Source organism: Aethalodelphis obliquidens, unplaced genomic scaffold, assembly GCF_003676395.1.
Source record: "Aethalodelphis obliquidens isolate GAN/ISIS:26980383/991018 unplaced genomic scaffold, ASM367639v1 scaffold8, whole genome shotgun sequence".
Lineage (NCBI taxonomy): Eukaryota > Metazoa > Chordata > Mammalia > Artiodactyla > Delphinidae > Aethalodelphis > Aethalodelphis obliquidens.
This window is the reverse complement of record NW_020837952.1, coordinates 19,333,700-19,350,068: the sequence shown is the minus strand read 5'-3', so window position 1 is coordinate 19,350,068 and position 16,369 is coordinate 19,333,700. Positions and strand designations below refer to the sequence as shown.

Sequence of the window (16,369 nt, the reverse complement as noted above, 5' to 3'; positions counted from 1 at the left end):
ATAGGTTCTCATGCTTATACTTTACATACGCATCTGCCAATACCATATCTAGTGTAATGATTACTTATTAGGTGAATCTCAGTGTTTTAGAGGATCCATTTTTTTCCATCACAAAATTGAGTATTTTCATAAGCATATAAACCACATATTTATACATATACACACACATGCAAACATATATAATGTTAATTTATCAAATAGTTTGTCATTTTGTATCGTTTCTTTAATGCATCTTGAGTATCATGCATTCAAATGTAACAGCGTGAAGTCATTACCTTTCATCTTCAGTCAAAGTTAAAAGCCTAAAGTAAGTTTATGAAGTTAGCACTGCTGGGAATTAGTCAAGCCTGCTAGCTTTCTCAGCACGAGGTTTTGCTGCTAGATGCACAAATCATGCCAAAATCCATTAATCCTGCTTGAGAGAGGCAGAAAGAAGGTCTGCTTGTTGATTTAATGTTAATGAAATGAATGGGCTCCAGAGGCTACCTACAGAGGCCCTCTAAACTGTAAAACAAATAAAGTCATTTTAAGTGACGCTCACTGCAGGAGGGTAAACAATGCTCCCAGAACTGCCGCACAAAATGGGTTTGACTGTGGGTGTGTGGAAACCTCCCATTTTCTACAATCCTGCCACACCTGCCCTAGGCCAATACCCACACATGTCAAGCTGATGGACTCATAGAATGATCGATTTAGGAGCTATCTCGGAGCATGTGCTCACTTCTCTCACTTTACAGATGTGAAATTCAGGCAGGGAGGCTCTGCATCGGCTGATATCAGTGGGGTAGCTAGACCTAGTTCAGGGGTTCTCAAAACTTGACTGCACATTGCATTTGCCTTGGGGAGTGAAAAATCATTCTGATGCCTAGCTTCTTCCCCCAGAGGTTCTGATTTAGTTGGTTTGGTGTGTGATCTGGTCCTGGAGATGGTTCACATTAGGTCTCACATGGAGCTGAGATGCTGACAAGCTTGAGAACCGTGGATCTGGACTTCTAATCTAGAGCACTGCTCCTTTGCATGTTTTGGTGTTCTTTGGTTTTGCTGCACCATAATAGTAATGATTTCCCAACTCTTAGCAGTGTGCCAGTTGCCTTGTGGATAGAGTAGATACATGTATTTCGGGATGTTCGGGAAACTCCAAAAGGAGTTTCCATTGTGTAAATGCAGAGATGTGCCTGTGTGTGTGCCTGTGTGTGTGTGTGTGTGTGTGTGTGTGTGTGTGTAGATCTTTGAAGGACTGAACTCCATCCTTTGGGTGAGCCAACCCCACAGCAGAGACAGTAGCCAGGGTCTGTGCCACACTTGACAGCTTGTCCTATAGCCTCACTCTTCTTCTGGTCCTTCAGTTCACCTCACCTTTGAGTCTCTTGACACTTTTGAAATCCCTTCCTTATATGTCACAGTCTCCTCGGGAGAGTCACTTTCCTCTTACTCCCCTTCCACCTAAAGAACTTTGCTTTGCCTGAGAGACAGACCCTTCTGACTCTTCATTTGAAGTTGTTCAACTTTTGCTGCCTCCGATCCCCCTTGGTTTAGTGATTATCTAGACTGCTTTCTAAAGCCAGGCTGATAGATCCCATTTCTCCAATCTGTGGTGCTGGATAACACATAATGTCTGTCTGAAAGTTTCTTTTAATTCTGGCTTTAGGGCTTCAAAATAGATCAGCTTCCTACTTTAGTAATTCAGTAGGCACTTGAGAATTCCAGAATCATCTTTTCACATTTAGTAAGAGAGAAAAGTGTTCCTATGGGGGAGATTTCCCTTGTCCTTTGCAGACCTGCTCTCTTGATTCTGTTGGTCATGGGTAAAGTGGCTTGCTTCTCCTGCAGAGGGGTGCCGAGAATCTGTAGAGATGGTGACATGGGCTTATCCAGCAGAGTTAAAAGACTGTCCAGTCCAATAACCACCCATGCATCTCCCCTCTCTGCTGGGGGTCCACTGGACCTAATTCCAGAGGCCTCGTGCTTAAATATAAGCAGAGTGGTACTCTGATCTCCTATTTAACTTTGAATCCCGCCCCCAATCCCAGATTCAAGTCACTGGTATCTATGATTCCCCAGGAAATAATTTTAGCCTCGTTGTCATCACTGACTGCAAACATCCTTCCAGTAATTGCATAGAACTGCTTATTTACTGAAAACAGCTACTGAAATTCCTCATGAAAGTTCAACTCTTTTGAATGTATTTTCAGATAGACATAAGCCTATTCCTTAAATCAGTTTTTTTCCTTAGAGTATAATTATTTTTTCAGTTGTTAATATAAAAAGAAAACACATTTTTTGTGTGTGTGTGTGGTACGCGGGCCTCTCAGTGTTGTGGCCTCTCCCACAGGCTCCGGATGCGCAGGCTCAGCGGCCATGGCTCACGGGCCCAGCCGCTCCGCGGCATGTGGGATCCTCCTGGACCGGGGCACGGACCCGTGTCCCCTGCATCGGCAGGCGGACTCCCAACCACTGCGCCACCAGGGAAGCCCCACATTTTTATTTTGCTGAAATTTTGTTTTATTTCCCTGAGTGCATCTTTGGCTCTGAGGAAAGGTTGGGTTCCCTATCTCCCTCTTAGTCCCCCTAAATCCATCATTTGTCGCCTGCTGCTATAGCAAGTCAACTGCTGGGACGGAAGCTTCTAAGAGCCCAAGAGGTTACCAAGCTGAATTTACCCCACATACTCAGGAAAAATCGTGGGGATGGGTAAGGTGAAAAATGAGAGGATAAAAGCAATTCAAGCCCAGGACCACAAATTGTGGGCCATTCATGAAATCACGTCTGAGGACTGTACTCCTAACATTGGGCCACCAGCCCACAATCTGTGACAAAGGCTTCACTCAGTGTCAGCCACCCTGGAGATTCGTGCGGTGTCTACCCAACGCTATACACACACGTGAAAATGTGGAACTTCATTGAATACACAGAATCTTTTACCTGTTTGGTACCGAGGATCAGAGATGAAGGCTAAATTTTACTTTCCTTGAACAGGTACTGGGTGATGCCTTACGCACTTCAAACTTCCCCTTCTTCCTTCCCCTACTCTTGTACCCAGTAGGCATCTTGTTCTCCTCTCATTTTTAACATTAAAAAATCTTGTTTAATGAAAATTGCATTTACACTTGTAAAACTTTAGGGCAATTGATTTAACTATTTTGGGGGGATAACAACAAGAGGCAACACTGTGTATTTGAAAAACATGGGTTTAGTGTTATAACGACTGTAACACCGTGGCCGACAAAACCAATAACATTTAACATTTCATGCATGCTCCACATATGAGGTACCACGCAAAGTTCTTTACATACGTTATCTTACCAATCTTCACAACAATCCAGCGAGGTAAATGTCATTATTATGGCCATTTTACTGATGAGAAAACCGAGATGCAGAATAACCTGCTAAGGTTATTCAAGACAGGGCTGTGAGCTTTGTGAAAAGAAAGTAGGGGTACTCATAACTAGTTTATGAGACTCAAATGAGAAATTAGGGGTAAAATTGTTAAAAAGCACTTTTTGATTTTTTTTGTTTTGTTTTGGGAGTTTACAAAGAATGCAGTCCGCCAAGTTCAGAGGGAAGGGCCTCTTGGTCACCACATTATAAGATTATCCCGGAGAGTCAATCAGCTTATCTCACTCTCTGTTATACGTTTGGCGGCACCTTGTATCTTAGGCGTGGATGATGTGCGAGCCTTACGTAGAGTTTAGGGGAACAGAGAGTGTCCCCTAGAGAGGGAAAATGGTGTTGACTGTCCCTTAGGTGTGCCCCGGCCGTAACGGCTTTTGAAGTTGCCCAGGCACAGGCATGCAGGGGCAAAGGGTGTTTGAAGATGTAGGTGTTAAAGTTATTCAGGTAGAGTATTGCCTATAGAGCACAAGATGACTGCTACTGAAAAGGCGGTTTGTCATTCACAGTTGCCAGGAGCAGGGGGGCACATCGGCCATGCAGGACCACATGGTGGGTGAAGGAGGAGAAGGAAGAAAGCAGGGGCAGGAGCCTTTACTGTGGTTTCCGTGGGAAGGAATGGGTGGGACAGGCAGACTTAGAATTGGCTAGTTTGAATAATGTCATCAGGCTCAGGGTGTAGGTGTTGCCCCAAGTTATCTGGTACCTGGCCCTGGGGTGATTAGGGCAGGAAATATTGACCTAGTGTGTAAGAGTCCTGCAAGAGCCTGATAAAGAAGGAGGTTGGGGGTGTGGGCTTTGGGTTGCTTGGTTTGCACATGAAAGGCGCACTTGCAGGGGGAGCCGCTGCTATCTCCAGGGATAGCCCTGGGCGAGGCAGTCCCTCCTGGGTAAGCAAGGCCCCAAGATAGCAAAGCATCATAAAGTACAGAAAATGAAAACCATGATTGGTACCTAGGGATTCTGTGTTCTAATCCAGTGAGACTCCTTTCTTCTTTGGTCCAAGAAAATCTACAATTCAAGGGGAGTATAGAGTCCAGTAGTGAAAACAGACAAGCAGATCAAGTATGGTGATCACAGGTGGTGAGTGCTGGGACAGCCTGAGCTCAGGACGATGTGGGAGCATCAGACAGGTTTCGAAAATGGTGGGTCACAGAAAGCTTTCTGGAGGAGGTGATGTTTGAACTGAGTATGGAAAGACTCACAGAAGTTGGAAAGATGAAAAAGAAGAAAGGCATTCCAAGCAGAGACCAACACATGTGAACACCTGGGGAGGCCTGAGACATGGAAACTGCAGGATGTGGTTTGATATGGCTGGAGAGGAGAGAACGTGGGGGGTTGGGGAGGGGGGACTGGCAACAGGGTTTGTGAGTGGGGGATGAGGCAAGACAAGTTGATTTTGTGGGTTAAACTAAGGAGTTAAACTCTACCGTGAAAGCCACAGGAAACCACTGAAGGATTGAATGTATGGGAGACGTGAGCAGAATTTCATCTTGGACAAACTCGTGGGGTGGCAGGGAGTGTGTGTGTCTTGGGGGTCTATGCAAACCAAGATAGGAGACTGCCACAGTTATCCAGGCAAAAAGGGAGGAGAGCCAGAATTAATGCAATTTCAGTGCTAGGGGAGAAAGGGAACAGATACAAGAGACAAGAAGGCTACCTGAATTTGGTCAAATTAAAGTCCCAAGTGAAGTTTAAGTTACAGTAAAGACATGTTTAAAGACTATGAACTGAAATTTGGGAAGTTATTTATTCCTCAAACGAAATCTGATTGCTTCTTTCTGCCTTAAGGATTTTTTAGGTGATAACAGAGACACTTTATCTGTATCTACAGTGGGCCAAAATCTTATCAGGTTGAGATTCAGGCACATACCTAGATATGAACATATAATATGCATAAGCAACAGGATACTTGGTAACATCTAGAAAAGTAACTGGGAGTTTTAGAATTCACTTGAGTATCTGGCATTGGAATGAAAAGGTGGAAAGAAGGAGCATTCAACCGGGGATTTTGGGAGACTTGGGTTCCAATTCCATCCTTGTCAGTTATGTGATTTTTGGGTATGTTGTTTACCTCTTATAAGCATGAATTTCATCATCTGTGAAAATGAAGGTGTTGGATTAGGTCATCTCCAAGGTCTTTTCTATTCTAAAGCCTATGGGTAGACATAGCTTTTGACTCATCAAAAACCTCTGCAACCCATCTAAGTGATTTTAATTCCACTTATTTGCACAATTAGGGTAATGCTCTAGCAATCATGATTAAATTTCAGTTTTGCACTGTGTAACGTGACCTTAGGTATACAGCTTAGTCATTCTGGTAATTTGTGGATAAAAGATTATCCTTTTAGTTCTTTACAGTAGAGCTTACTCTAAATGTAGTTAGCTATTAGTGCGAGCTCTGAATTGGTTTTACTGTAATTAACATAAATCTACCAAAATTAGCCTTTCTCTTCCCATTATACAATTAACTATGTTCTGAGGAGTTTCTACAGCTAAGGCAAAGGGGGCTTCAAATTACTCTGTAATAGTCATTCAGGACCAGACCATATCCACCTAACACTTCTCAGGATTACAAGACCCTGGGGCAGTGGACTTTATGCTCAAGCCAGCAGCTGTAAGTTGGAAGGTGGATCCTTGCTCTCAGTTAATCATGCTGCTAAAACTTCTGAGATCTTCAAATGAGATAGGCTTACACCCTGGGAGAATCTGGTTTAACTAGGATTTCCTTTTGCTAGCCGAGCTTGAAGACTCAATGAAAAAAGATCTTGAACTTCCTCCTGTACTCCGCTGCACTGAGCCCCGGAGAATAACAGCTGCTGGGGGATGGGGGCTTCAGTGAGTTCAGGTCTCCCACCACAGGGATGGTGGCTTCCCCAAGTTAAAACCAAAGACCCCGATTTCAGTGTGTTTAAGAGTTGATAACTTTAATCCCCAAGACTCTTCTTTCTAAACTTCCCTTCGTCTTGTAGATTGAAGCCCTGTGGGGTAGAGTGTCTGAGATAAGGAAAATGCATCCTTCCAGTCCTCCTCTGATACTCTCTGGAAGAGAGGGATGGAGAAGGATAAGGACAGACTCAGGAGAAATGTACCAACCGGGGCTGAATGCCTAGCGGAGGTCTCACTGTCTCTCTGTTCTGCCTGTGCTATTTCTTGGGTGGCAGATTTCCACACACCCTTTCCATCTCTCTTGCCATATATTTCTAGGCTTTATTCTATTGGGCAGACAACACTACTAATTATAGAGTACATCTATGGCTAAATGCAAGCAGGGTCTGCTAAGGGTCCCTTCAGGACAAGAAGTATGAAGAGAAAATAAAGAGGAAGATTTCTTATTTCAGTCTTTACTAGAAGACTCCAAACTCATTCTGTAGATTCATTCAACAAACATTGTGAAATAAATGTTTATTGTGAACATCTTAATATATACACATAATAGATGATTAAGGAATGTAGCTCCTTCCATGGAAATTTTTATAATCAAATAATCTTCACCGTATATGTATACGAAAAGTGAAAGGTTATTTTTGTGCTGATAGATTTAAAGACCAATTGATTATGTAACAGAGTTCCTTCAAATAAGTGCCTCACAAAAAAATTTATAACCTAAAAACTTCAAGTGCCATGTGGTATTTTGTGTGTCGAACCAATAAACTCATTAAAATAACATTGGGTAAACCCAAACACAACACAATGAAAGTTCTAACACAGCCCACATTAACCAACCAACTTTAAAATAATATCTTTGTTACGTGCTAAGGTTAAAAAATCAGCAAATTCTTTATATTTTTTCCACTTGAGATCATGTGTGGTTTTCTACTTTCCCGAGAAGTACACTTTTGTGGCTTTTTTGATCAAAGGAAGGTTATTTTTGCAAAGAGACATCTTTTGTAGAGGTCCCTGTTCTACTTAATCAAGGTTTCAAGAAAAAAAGGAGCACTAGAGTGTTTACTAGTTTTTTTAGCAAAACATAAAAATTCTTAGATTCTCTTCTTAGTGTGGACTTTGGAAAGGAAGGCGTGCATGTACGGTTCGTCATCACTGTGTGTGTGTGTGTGCGTGTGTGAGAGAGAGAGAGAAACAGACAGACAGACAGAGAGACAGAGACAGAGAGGGAGAGGCAGAAAAGGAGGTGGAAGGAGGAAATAAAGGAATTTGGCTGCCAAATTGAGTAACAGTTTGAAACACTTGGCTTCCAGTTGTGAAAGATGAGCAACAATGGGGAAAAGTTTGGGCTAACAAGGGACCACTTGAGGAAAGCTTAATCTCAGCTGGCAGGCTGACGAGGAAGGTCAGCTCAGTGCACGCGTTCCCAGCTGGAGTTGGGCTCCCATTGCCAGAACAATTGTCTTCTGCATTGCAGCTTCTGAAGCTAACTGAAGGTGCCTTCACAGCCAGTTCCTCGGTGTCTCCCCTTAAAAAGGTTGGCTCTCCGCTGCCATGCCATGTCAATGTTATGTATCATTTCCACTGAGCAAGTGGCACAAAGGAAACTGTTTCTTATTGGTGTGTTGCTGTGTGTGTGTTAGTGTGTGCATGAGAGATGGCTTTCTTTCCCCTTGACCATCACAGTCTTCGTTAGGAGATGAAATCAAACTCCTTCTGAAGCCAAGAAGGGCAAAATGAACATGGAAAAAATGTGCATATGTTAAAAATGAGACACCTGAAAGTTAGGGATTGCTGAATAATTTTTTTACATATATATTCCTTTTCATATTCTTTTCCATTATGGTTTATTACAAGATACTGAATATAATTCCCTGTGCTATACAGTAGGACCTTGTTGTTTATCTATTTTATATATAGTACTGAATAGTTTGTATCTGCTATAATTTTAAATGATTAATGTTCACAGAAAACTACAGTTGAGTGTACTGTTGTAAGAGCTTTTAGAGATTATATCCCAATGTAACCTAAATTTTCTAAACATCAGTTCTTCCTTGAGGAGGTGTTCTTTACATTGAATATGCTTTATAATTAATTGGTCAGCTATTGATTTTTCATGTTGACTTTGTAATACAATAAATGGTTAACACATAGGTTTACAGCAGCAAATGAACTGAAGGACTGAAGAAACTAAATGGATAGTTCAGGAAAAGTTCTTCTTTGTTTGAAGGAAGGGACTTTTCTCTGACTTATCCAGATTTCTTATTTACACAGACGTCTGTATCACTGGCTTAATTGTTAAACTGTGCAGAGCTTACAGAGTGATCGATAAGTAGATAAAACTTTGAAATAATTCTCCATTCTCAATCAAATAAATGATGTGTCACTTCATCTTATCTCATCAGTTTTAAAGGTAAATACAAACTTAAATAAAATTGGCCTATTAAGAAAGTTCATGTCTCTCTGAATTGACAAATAGTTCCAAAGAATTCAGCTACTTTATTTGACACATAGATCTGGTCATAGAAAAAAAAAGAAGTTTCATTTTTAACTTGGAAGTTATTAGTCAGCTGATCACTCTTTATAATACTTGGGCACTACCACAATTTATCTTCGGCTTGGAGACAAGAGAAATAGTTTTTGTGGTAGTAAGAAAATGGATATATGAAAAGGTATCTACTAAACTTAAAAGATTGGCCCTAAGCTATATAATATTATTCTCATTTTACTGAAAACTAAAAACTGCATTTCCCAGGATTCCTTGAAGAAATATTTGTGGTATTAGAGCTTCATAAACTGTGTTCCTAAGAAGAAGTATTTCAGCACCAATTACAATTACTATGAGGCATAGCTAAACATTAGAAGGCTGGTTTTCTTGTGTTTCTGGTAAACTGGCCCTGAAGATAATTTCAAAGAGGCCCCCCAAACATTTTGAGCAATGGAAATAGCCTTGCAATAAGCTAACGGGCCCCCCAAGATAGGGATGATAATAGTACCTGTGTCAAAAGGTTGTTGTGGGATGTGGGATTGAGTAAAGTAGCAGCATAATGCCTGGCACTCAGGAAGAACAGTATAAACGTCAGCTGTTATAATTAGTGTCATTACAATAATAAAGTAATTTAGACATGTAAATTCTGGTGTGTTTGTTAAACAAGTCACGGCATCATTTAAGCAAAATACAATTTATTTGTATTTCCAATGGGGCTGAGCCATAATTGTGGGATACCAGTAGCCTTGTGTTGTTCTCTTACTTGCAGACAAGTAGTTCTCATCTGTCTTTCTCTGGGCTCTTTTAGCCACTGGGATTTCAGCAGCTGGTTCAGCCAATTCTATTCAATTCAACATTACAAGTATTTACTGAACATCTCTTCTGTGCCAGGCACTGGTGTGGGCACTTGGGAAATAAAGTAGAAAATTTCCTAGCCTGGCAGAGCTCACAGTCTAGTGAGGAAGATAAACCCTGAAGGAAAGACAGCCCATCATTACCTCCCGGAGAATTATTCCATCTGATTTTAAGGAAGATGGTTTCATGGACAATGGTTGGTTCTTTTGCATACTTTTAAAGTCAATTCCAGCTTTTTCAATCCCAGATTTAAACACTGAGAATGAGGGTATGAGGAAGTACTCCTGCTTACGAAGCATTTTAAAAATAGTTAACCCAATGTGTGGTTAATGGATGTTAACTAGACTTATCGTGGCTATCATTTTCGATACAAATATTGTATCTTTATGTGTACACCTGACACTAATGTTATACATCAATTATATCTCAATTAAAATTAAAGATTTTTTAATTAAAAAAAGGAAAAAAAGTTAACCTACTAATTTGAACACCCTGTTAACAGTCTTTTAGCATTACTACTAGATAACATTATTCCATATTGTGAAATCAAATGATCAACGTTCTTCTACCTACCACTTTCAAATAAGGCATTTCCACTGGGCTCAATCAGTGTTAAAAAAAAAAAAAAAAATTAACTTGAAGAGGTGGGAGAAAATGCCAGAGATTTCAAGAATGAGCCTGTTTCCTACCATGTCACCTATGGAGAACCAAATTAATTTTGAATTATGAAAATTTTTATAAAAAATTCCACCACACAGCCTATGCAATGTCTCCTTTTCCCAGAGCTAAGGAGTTCCATGGGTGAAACTGAGCATGTAGTTGGCGTCTATAATGACTGAATAAAACTGTATATCGAAGCTGACAGATCCGGGAATAAAAGAGTTGTAGTAGGTTGGAACTCATGGGTAGTTTAACAAATGAAATCCTAAGGTACATCAAAAATAGCAATAGGACTAAATTATCAGCTTGGTAAGTAATATATCAGTGGTGGCTCTAACGCCAGTCTGATTCATTTTTCTACTACAAAATGAGACTGTATAAAGGAAAACACTGCCCCAGGAGTGAGGAGGTTGAATCTCATAGGAAGGAATTTGCCTTCTCATGAAGAATTCAATTTACCAGAAATATCCACTTGTGGGTGTTTACAAGGAAATGTGCCATTTAGCATTATTCTAAATTTATATAAATAACTGAACAAAACCAAAAGAATTACTTCACAAAATTGCTCAGTGCAGCACTCACTACTGTTTTTCATTTCTATGTTATGGCATATGATTTGGTTTAATTGGAAACATACTTAAATTTATAGCTAAAATGACTTAAATGTATACATTCAATAGAAGAAATATATAAAATGTTTTATTAAGGTAAGTAGATATTAGGTATCAGTTGTAAAACTATAAATATTCCGCAATGTCTCTAATTTTATGATAGTTAATTGTTTACTTGGTTATTATGTCTATGCTTTTGACAGTTACATGTTTTGGAAATTAAAAACAAACAGTTCAGTTAAAAACTTTGAGAAATTATAGACTAGTTTTGTGTTTCTGAACTTTTTAAAGCACATCCAAGTGGGAATGGTTTCATTATTAAAGTATAATTTTATTTAATTACAAAGGTTATTTTTTTATTCCAATCTTCTAACTCATTTGTGACTGCCATCTTTCGTTGCAGATCAGAACTCTGCCTTTACTTCGAAGCAAATGTGTAACGGGAAAAAAGATCGAAGATCTGATTGAGGATCATGCTTACTGTATGTAAAAATTCATTATTGTCACAAAAACTCTGCCATGCACATGTTGAACATATTCAGTAAAATATTTATTCTAAATCTACACCACAAAATTGTTTGAATCAGAGCCACTACTTAAAAAAGAAATCACTCAGACTAACTCAGTCATTTAGTTTCAATAATTGCCCCCATAACAAAAACACTACTAAGAAAACCCGGGCATCCTGAAGAAAAAGAAAGAACTTCATTAAAACGCAGAAAAGTCACTGATATTATTATATTTTTAACGAATTTTGCACGTAGGTTGTAGAGCAAACTATGAATTTTGCAACTGACCTAAACTGTTGTAACAATTAAGGCTTTTGTAACCATCTCTAAAGTACAAAATTTTCCTTCATTTAAAATAATTTTCTTTGCTTGAAGAGAAGTAGAAATATATTAAATAATTTTCAAGGAAGAGTCTGAAAAGTTTCTTTAATTTTGAAACCGTATCTTAAGTGCTTAGAACACATGTATGACACCAGGGCATCCTTAATTAGTTATAATTGAGATTTTTGATTGGTTTTTTAAATTAAAACTAGTTTTACCAGTTATGTGTAAAATTAAATTTTGTTACAAAGTTACATATGGAAAAGTAACCAAACTACATAAAAAAAAATCTTTCTCTTGGTTCCTTTAGTTTATGTGACATAAATTTGCCTGTGGATGAAATGTTCATGTCTTTAAGCAATAGCAGGGAAAAACTCAGTTTTCGTTTAAAAATAAAATGGCTGTTCTAGATCAATAAAGAAAAGTATATTTACTATAGTAAGATATTCATTAGGATTTAGTTTTCTATTTGGATGCCACACTAACTGGATGAAAGATACATCAAAGTAGTATAGGCAGCTTACTTTTAAGACCTTATTAGCAAAAATGTCCACATTTGATGCATTAAAATAACTTACCTATAGTAAGATTAGATGCTAGCACTACTTTCTTTCTGACAGATCACTACTGCTAGGTTGAGATGCACTAAACGTTGGAAATAATTATTGTCTGCTTTTATGTCTTAACCTTGGTGTGTTCCTTGTTTTCTGCTGAGTGAGCTTTATTAGCCCCTGTTGTAAAATCGGAGCCCATAATCACTGGAAGAGAGAAACAGAGAGAGAGAGAGAGAGAGAGAGAGAGAGAGATTAAGATTGAAAATTTCCAGTGTTTATACCACGCATGTTCAGTGGTCCAATTACAGATCCACTGGAGAATGCAGTTCAGTAAGAAAAGAGAGTTAATGTTTGGACTGGCTTAAGACTTAGCTTTTCTGGGGAAGAAAGATTCTAAAGCTGTACATAAACAGCTCTAACCTTCTATGAAGAGACTGAAGAAACTTTCTTTACCTACGAGTTGGACTAGCCCGTTATCAGATTGTGGCAGATGTATTTGCCAAACGTGTACAGCTGGAAGTTGCTACCATCAGTCTGAAGAAAATGAAATGCTTGTTCTTTTCTGGGGAGAGGAGGAAGATTAAGAGATAACATTTTCACTCAAAGAAATGGTGGTAACTTATTACAAACAATAAAAGATAGTAGTCTGGTCTTTCACCCACATCAGTCTTTGCACACTGCAACTTTCTCATCAAAGCTTAATTACCACTGGGCCCCAGTGGAGCGGGTCTATAACTTCGTGTTCCCATTTAAGAGCAAAATGAAGTTATCTCTTAAAATAATACAACCAGTAAAGCACATGCTTATTTATTTGAATATGAGTAAATAAAGATTTCTCTTTCAGGTTGTGAGTGCACAAGTGAAGGAGAAATGGTCACTTAATTCTAGGTGTAACCAAAAGAGGGCACCATCTACCCTTAATGTCGGCACAGAGTTCCTGAGGTTGTCAAAACAAACCCCCCAACCTCAAACCCTTCAACCCACCAAGGCAGGGCATCCGATGGCCTCTGGCATTTTGTACTCTATAAGGAGACCAATTCTGAAATTGCCCATCACGAAGAACATCAGTTTGGTTATTTACTTCAGGACTGATTTCTACACTTAGCACTCATATTCCCTGAAATGTTAACCATTAGATGCAAGTATTTGACATTTCACTGTGACACTTTCCACAGACACTCTGAGTTTAATATTTTATATGACAATGAGAACATTTCCCCTTAGGCCAGGATACAGGCTGTCATCAAATAGCACGAGAAAAAGCTGACAATTAACTTCCTAATGGTATCTTAACTCCAAGGGGTTATCCATAATGATAGATAGGGAACAGTGGCAGTCAGATCTCCCCAGCACACGGAGGATGCAGTTAACTGCATTTGAGGTATGTGGGAAATGATTTGAAGCAGTATTTTACTTACACCAACTTTTAGTAACAGAAGCCTAACAAATGAGTGAGAGAAAAAAAGTCATGACATTTATTTTCTGTATCCTTAAACAAGTTTTCTAACAAGTGTATTATTTAAATAGGTAAATGACTGGGGGGAATGCACAACTCCCTCGTGTATGGCCAGTTTCTTCAGGGTGATAGGGAAGAATAGTTCTAGGCTCTTCAGTGCAACTGCCATCCGCTCTCAGAAATTCACGATACAGGAGAATATGTGATTCTTGAAACACTGAGTTTAGCAGTTAAACCCAGAGACTGGAGATGAATAGTACAGACATTTCATAGTACAGATAGTTGTTTAGGAGGAGGAAATGTGAATTCTTAGAGAATGATCACTTAGGCGAGCAGATTTCCATCACTGTAAAAATATCACTACACCATGCAATTAAGTGCCACTGAAGGGAAACCTGGTGGGGAAATAGAGTAAGTTTATAAACTTTTCAGATAGGGAAAGCAGCCAAAATAGTTTTATGGTAGGTGAGGAAGGGACTGCCGTCTACTAACACTAAAATCTAGCAGGATAATCCCTCCCTTTCAACGCAAAATCAAAGCAAGTTAAAAAGAATGTTTTTTTTTCCTTCCTCACTCTGTCTCTAGAAAAAGAATCACTATCTAGTGTAAAGCGTTGTGCAAGCCTCTTCATGTTTCTTCCCTCCAGAAAACCACTAAACAGAGGAAAGACCGAGTTCACAAACATCCCAACTCACTCCTGCCAAGGTACATCAGAGAAGCCGAAACTGGGATTGCCAGGGTTTGGGGTGGGCTCACCGCAGTGCCTCGAGTTCAAACCTAAACGTGTAACCTTGTGGCCACGAGTGCCCCTTTTCCCGAGTGGTCCCGACCCCTGGTCTCTCTGCGCGAAGGAAGCGAGCCCCAAATTCTCCACAGGGCGATGGAGAGTTGTCGCCTTGGTTCCCAAGAATCGGGTTCCTCCTGGGTCACTACATCCACCCGACCACCTGTTACCCTCCGGGCCTGGATTTTCCAGAGACCAGATTATGAAATGAGCCGCTGCCTCGTCTCCGTAGTTGGGGTTTGGAGTCTGTGGTGGGGGGACGACGGGCTGGGAGGATCCCCGAGGGATGACAAAGAGCTTCAGGTCTCCACTTGGGTGTCTGCGCCGCTGTTTACCCGCCCCGCCGCCTTCAGCCCACTTCCCTTTCCTCCCCCGGAGGAGGAGATGGTTAAAGATTACACCGTGGCCGCGGGCACTTCAAAGGGCGGCTCGGGCAGCCAAAGGTAAAGATAACGTTCTGGCCGCTCTTATCGGGTTTGTGGTTGCCACATTATAATCACTTCATTTAAAAAAAAGGGGGGGGCGGTGGGAGAGAAAGAAAAAGAAAAGAAAAGAAAAGAAAAAGGTTACATCACGCGACTGTGCAAGAGATGCAGAGTAAATTCCTTTGGAGCTGGACGAGTTGGAGTTCTCCTTTGGGGAAATTTTTACAGCCCATCTCTTCGTGGAACGCGACAGGACAAGGAGGGGAGGTTGGGGCAGGGACCAACTGGGAAGCCTGCCCTTGGGTTCCAGGCTCAGGGGCACAAATGCCCACACTGCAGGCAAATGCCTCCAGTCGGAGGAATTCGCGCGGCGACCTGCCTAGAGCTGGACCGCAAAGCTGCAGCGCACTAGCGCTTTCCCGGGCTGCACTTGAAGACGCTTCTCTGCGGGCCCAGAAAGTGCGGGCGTGCTACCCCGAGACACGTGCATTTCCCAGGGGCCCAAACACGCCTGGCCAAGACGCCCTTTGCAAACTCGCCCGCCCCCTCCAGAGCAGGCGGGAGCCGAGGAGCCCCCAGCCTGGCCTAGGGCCCGCCTCCTTTCCTCCCTCTGTCCCCTTTCCGGAGCGGAGTGGAGGCGCACTTACAGGTAGGAGGTGAAGACACTGAGGTTGGAGGGCAGCTCCGAAAGCCCCAGGTCGGAGCAGTCCACCCTGAGTAGCATCCTGCCGTCCGGCTCGCACTGACAGTGCGCGGGGCACCCCCGCAGCAGCGAGCCCGGCCTCGGCGAGCCGCCCCCGGCCGCCAGCTGGAGCAGGACGGGCAAGGCCAGGAGCAAGCCGACCGAGGAGGTGTCCATGGTGCCCGGGCAGGGGGCCGCGAGCGGGGCGCGGCGGGAGGGCAGCGTCGGGCTTGCGGCGGACGGTGGCGCGCCAGGCGCAGCTCGGCGGGCTTCTGCGGCTCCGCGGGCGCCTACAGCGCGGGGCGCAGCGCTCCTGGCCCCCGGCGGGGGCGCCGAGGAGAAGCGCTGCGGGGCCCGGCCGTGCCCCTGCCGCCACGCGGGCCTCGGGAGCGCCCTGGCTGCAGCCGCTGCGGGGGCCGTGCACGCTGCTGCTGCAGGCGGCCTGCTCGGTGTGGAGCAGCATCTCCGCTCGCACGCTCGTTTTTTAAAGCGCTCCAGCCCGAATCGCGCGCCCAGTGACGTCAGCGCAGCCCGGCTTCCCAGGCACCCCCCGCCTGGCCCCACTTTCCCTCCTCCGACCCCCTCCCTCCTTTCCCGACTCCGCGGCTTGGAGGCGGCTGGCGGCGCGAGGTGCAGGCGAGTTCTCAGCGCTCGAGCTTTGCCCCCGGGGCGCGAATTCCGGCGCTCAGCACCTCAGGAGGGGCAGGGGACCCCCATCCCCACCCCCACTCCCTCCCGCGTCCTGGCG

At 42.5% G+C, this 16,369-nt stretch overlaps 1 protein-coding gene across 3 annotated transcripts in view; it reads right to left on the bottom strand.

The window, feature by feature from the left end:
- Window positions 1-16,076, bottom strand: part of LGR5 (leucine rich repeat containing G protein-coupled receptor 5) — a 119,685-nt gene extending 103,609 nt beyond the window's left edge. The window contains exon 1 of one of the 3 annotated variants that reach the window (XM_027107028.1): window positions 15,587-16,076. In XM_027107028.1, the coding sequence (XP_026962829.1) occupies window positions 15,587-15,798 (212 nt within the window). In that variant the 5' untranslated portion in view covers window positions 15,799-16,076. The remainder of the gene's footprint in view (window positions 1-15,586) is intronic. The other 2 variants (XM_027107030.1, XM_027107029.1) reach the window with 2 other exon arrangements.
- Window positions 16,077-16,369: the final 293 nt, after the last annotated feature.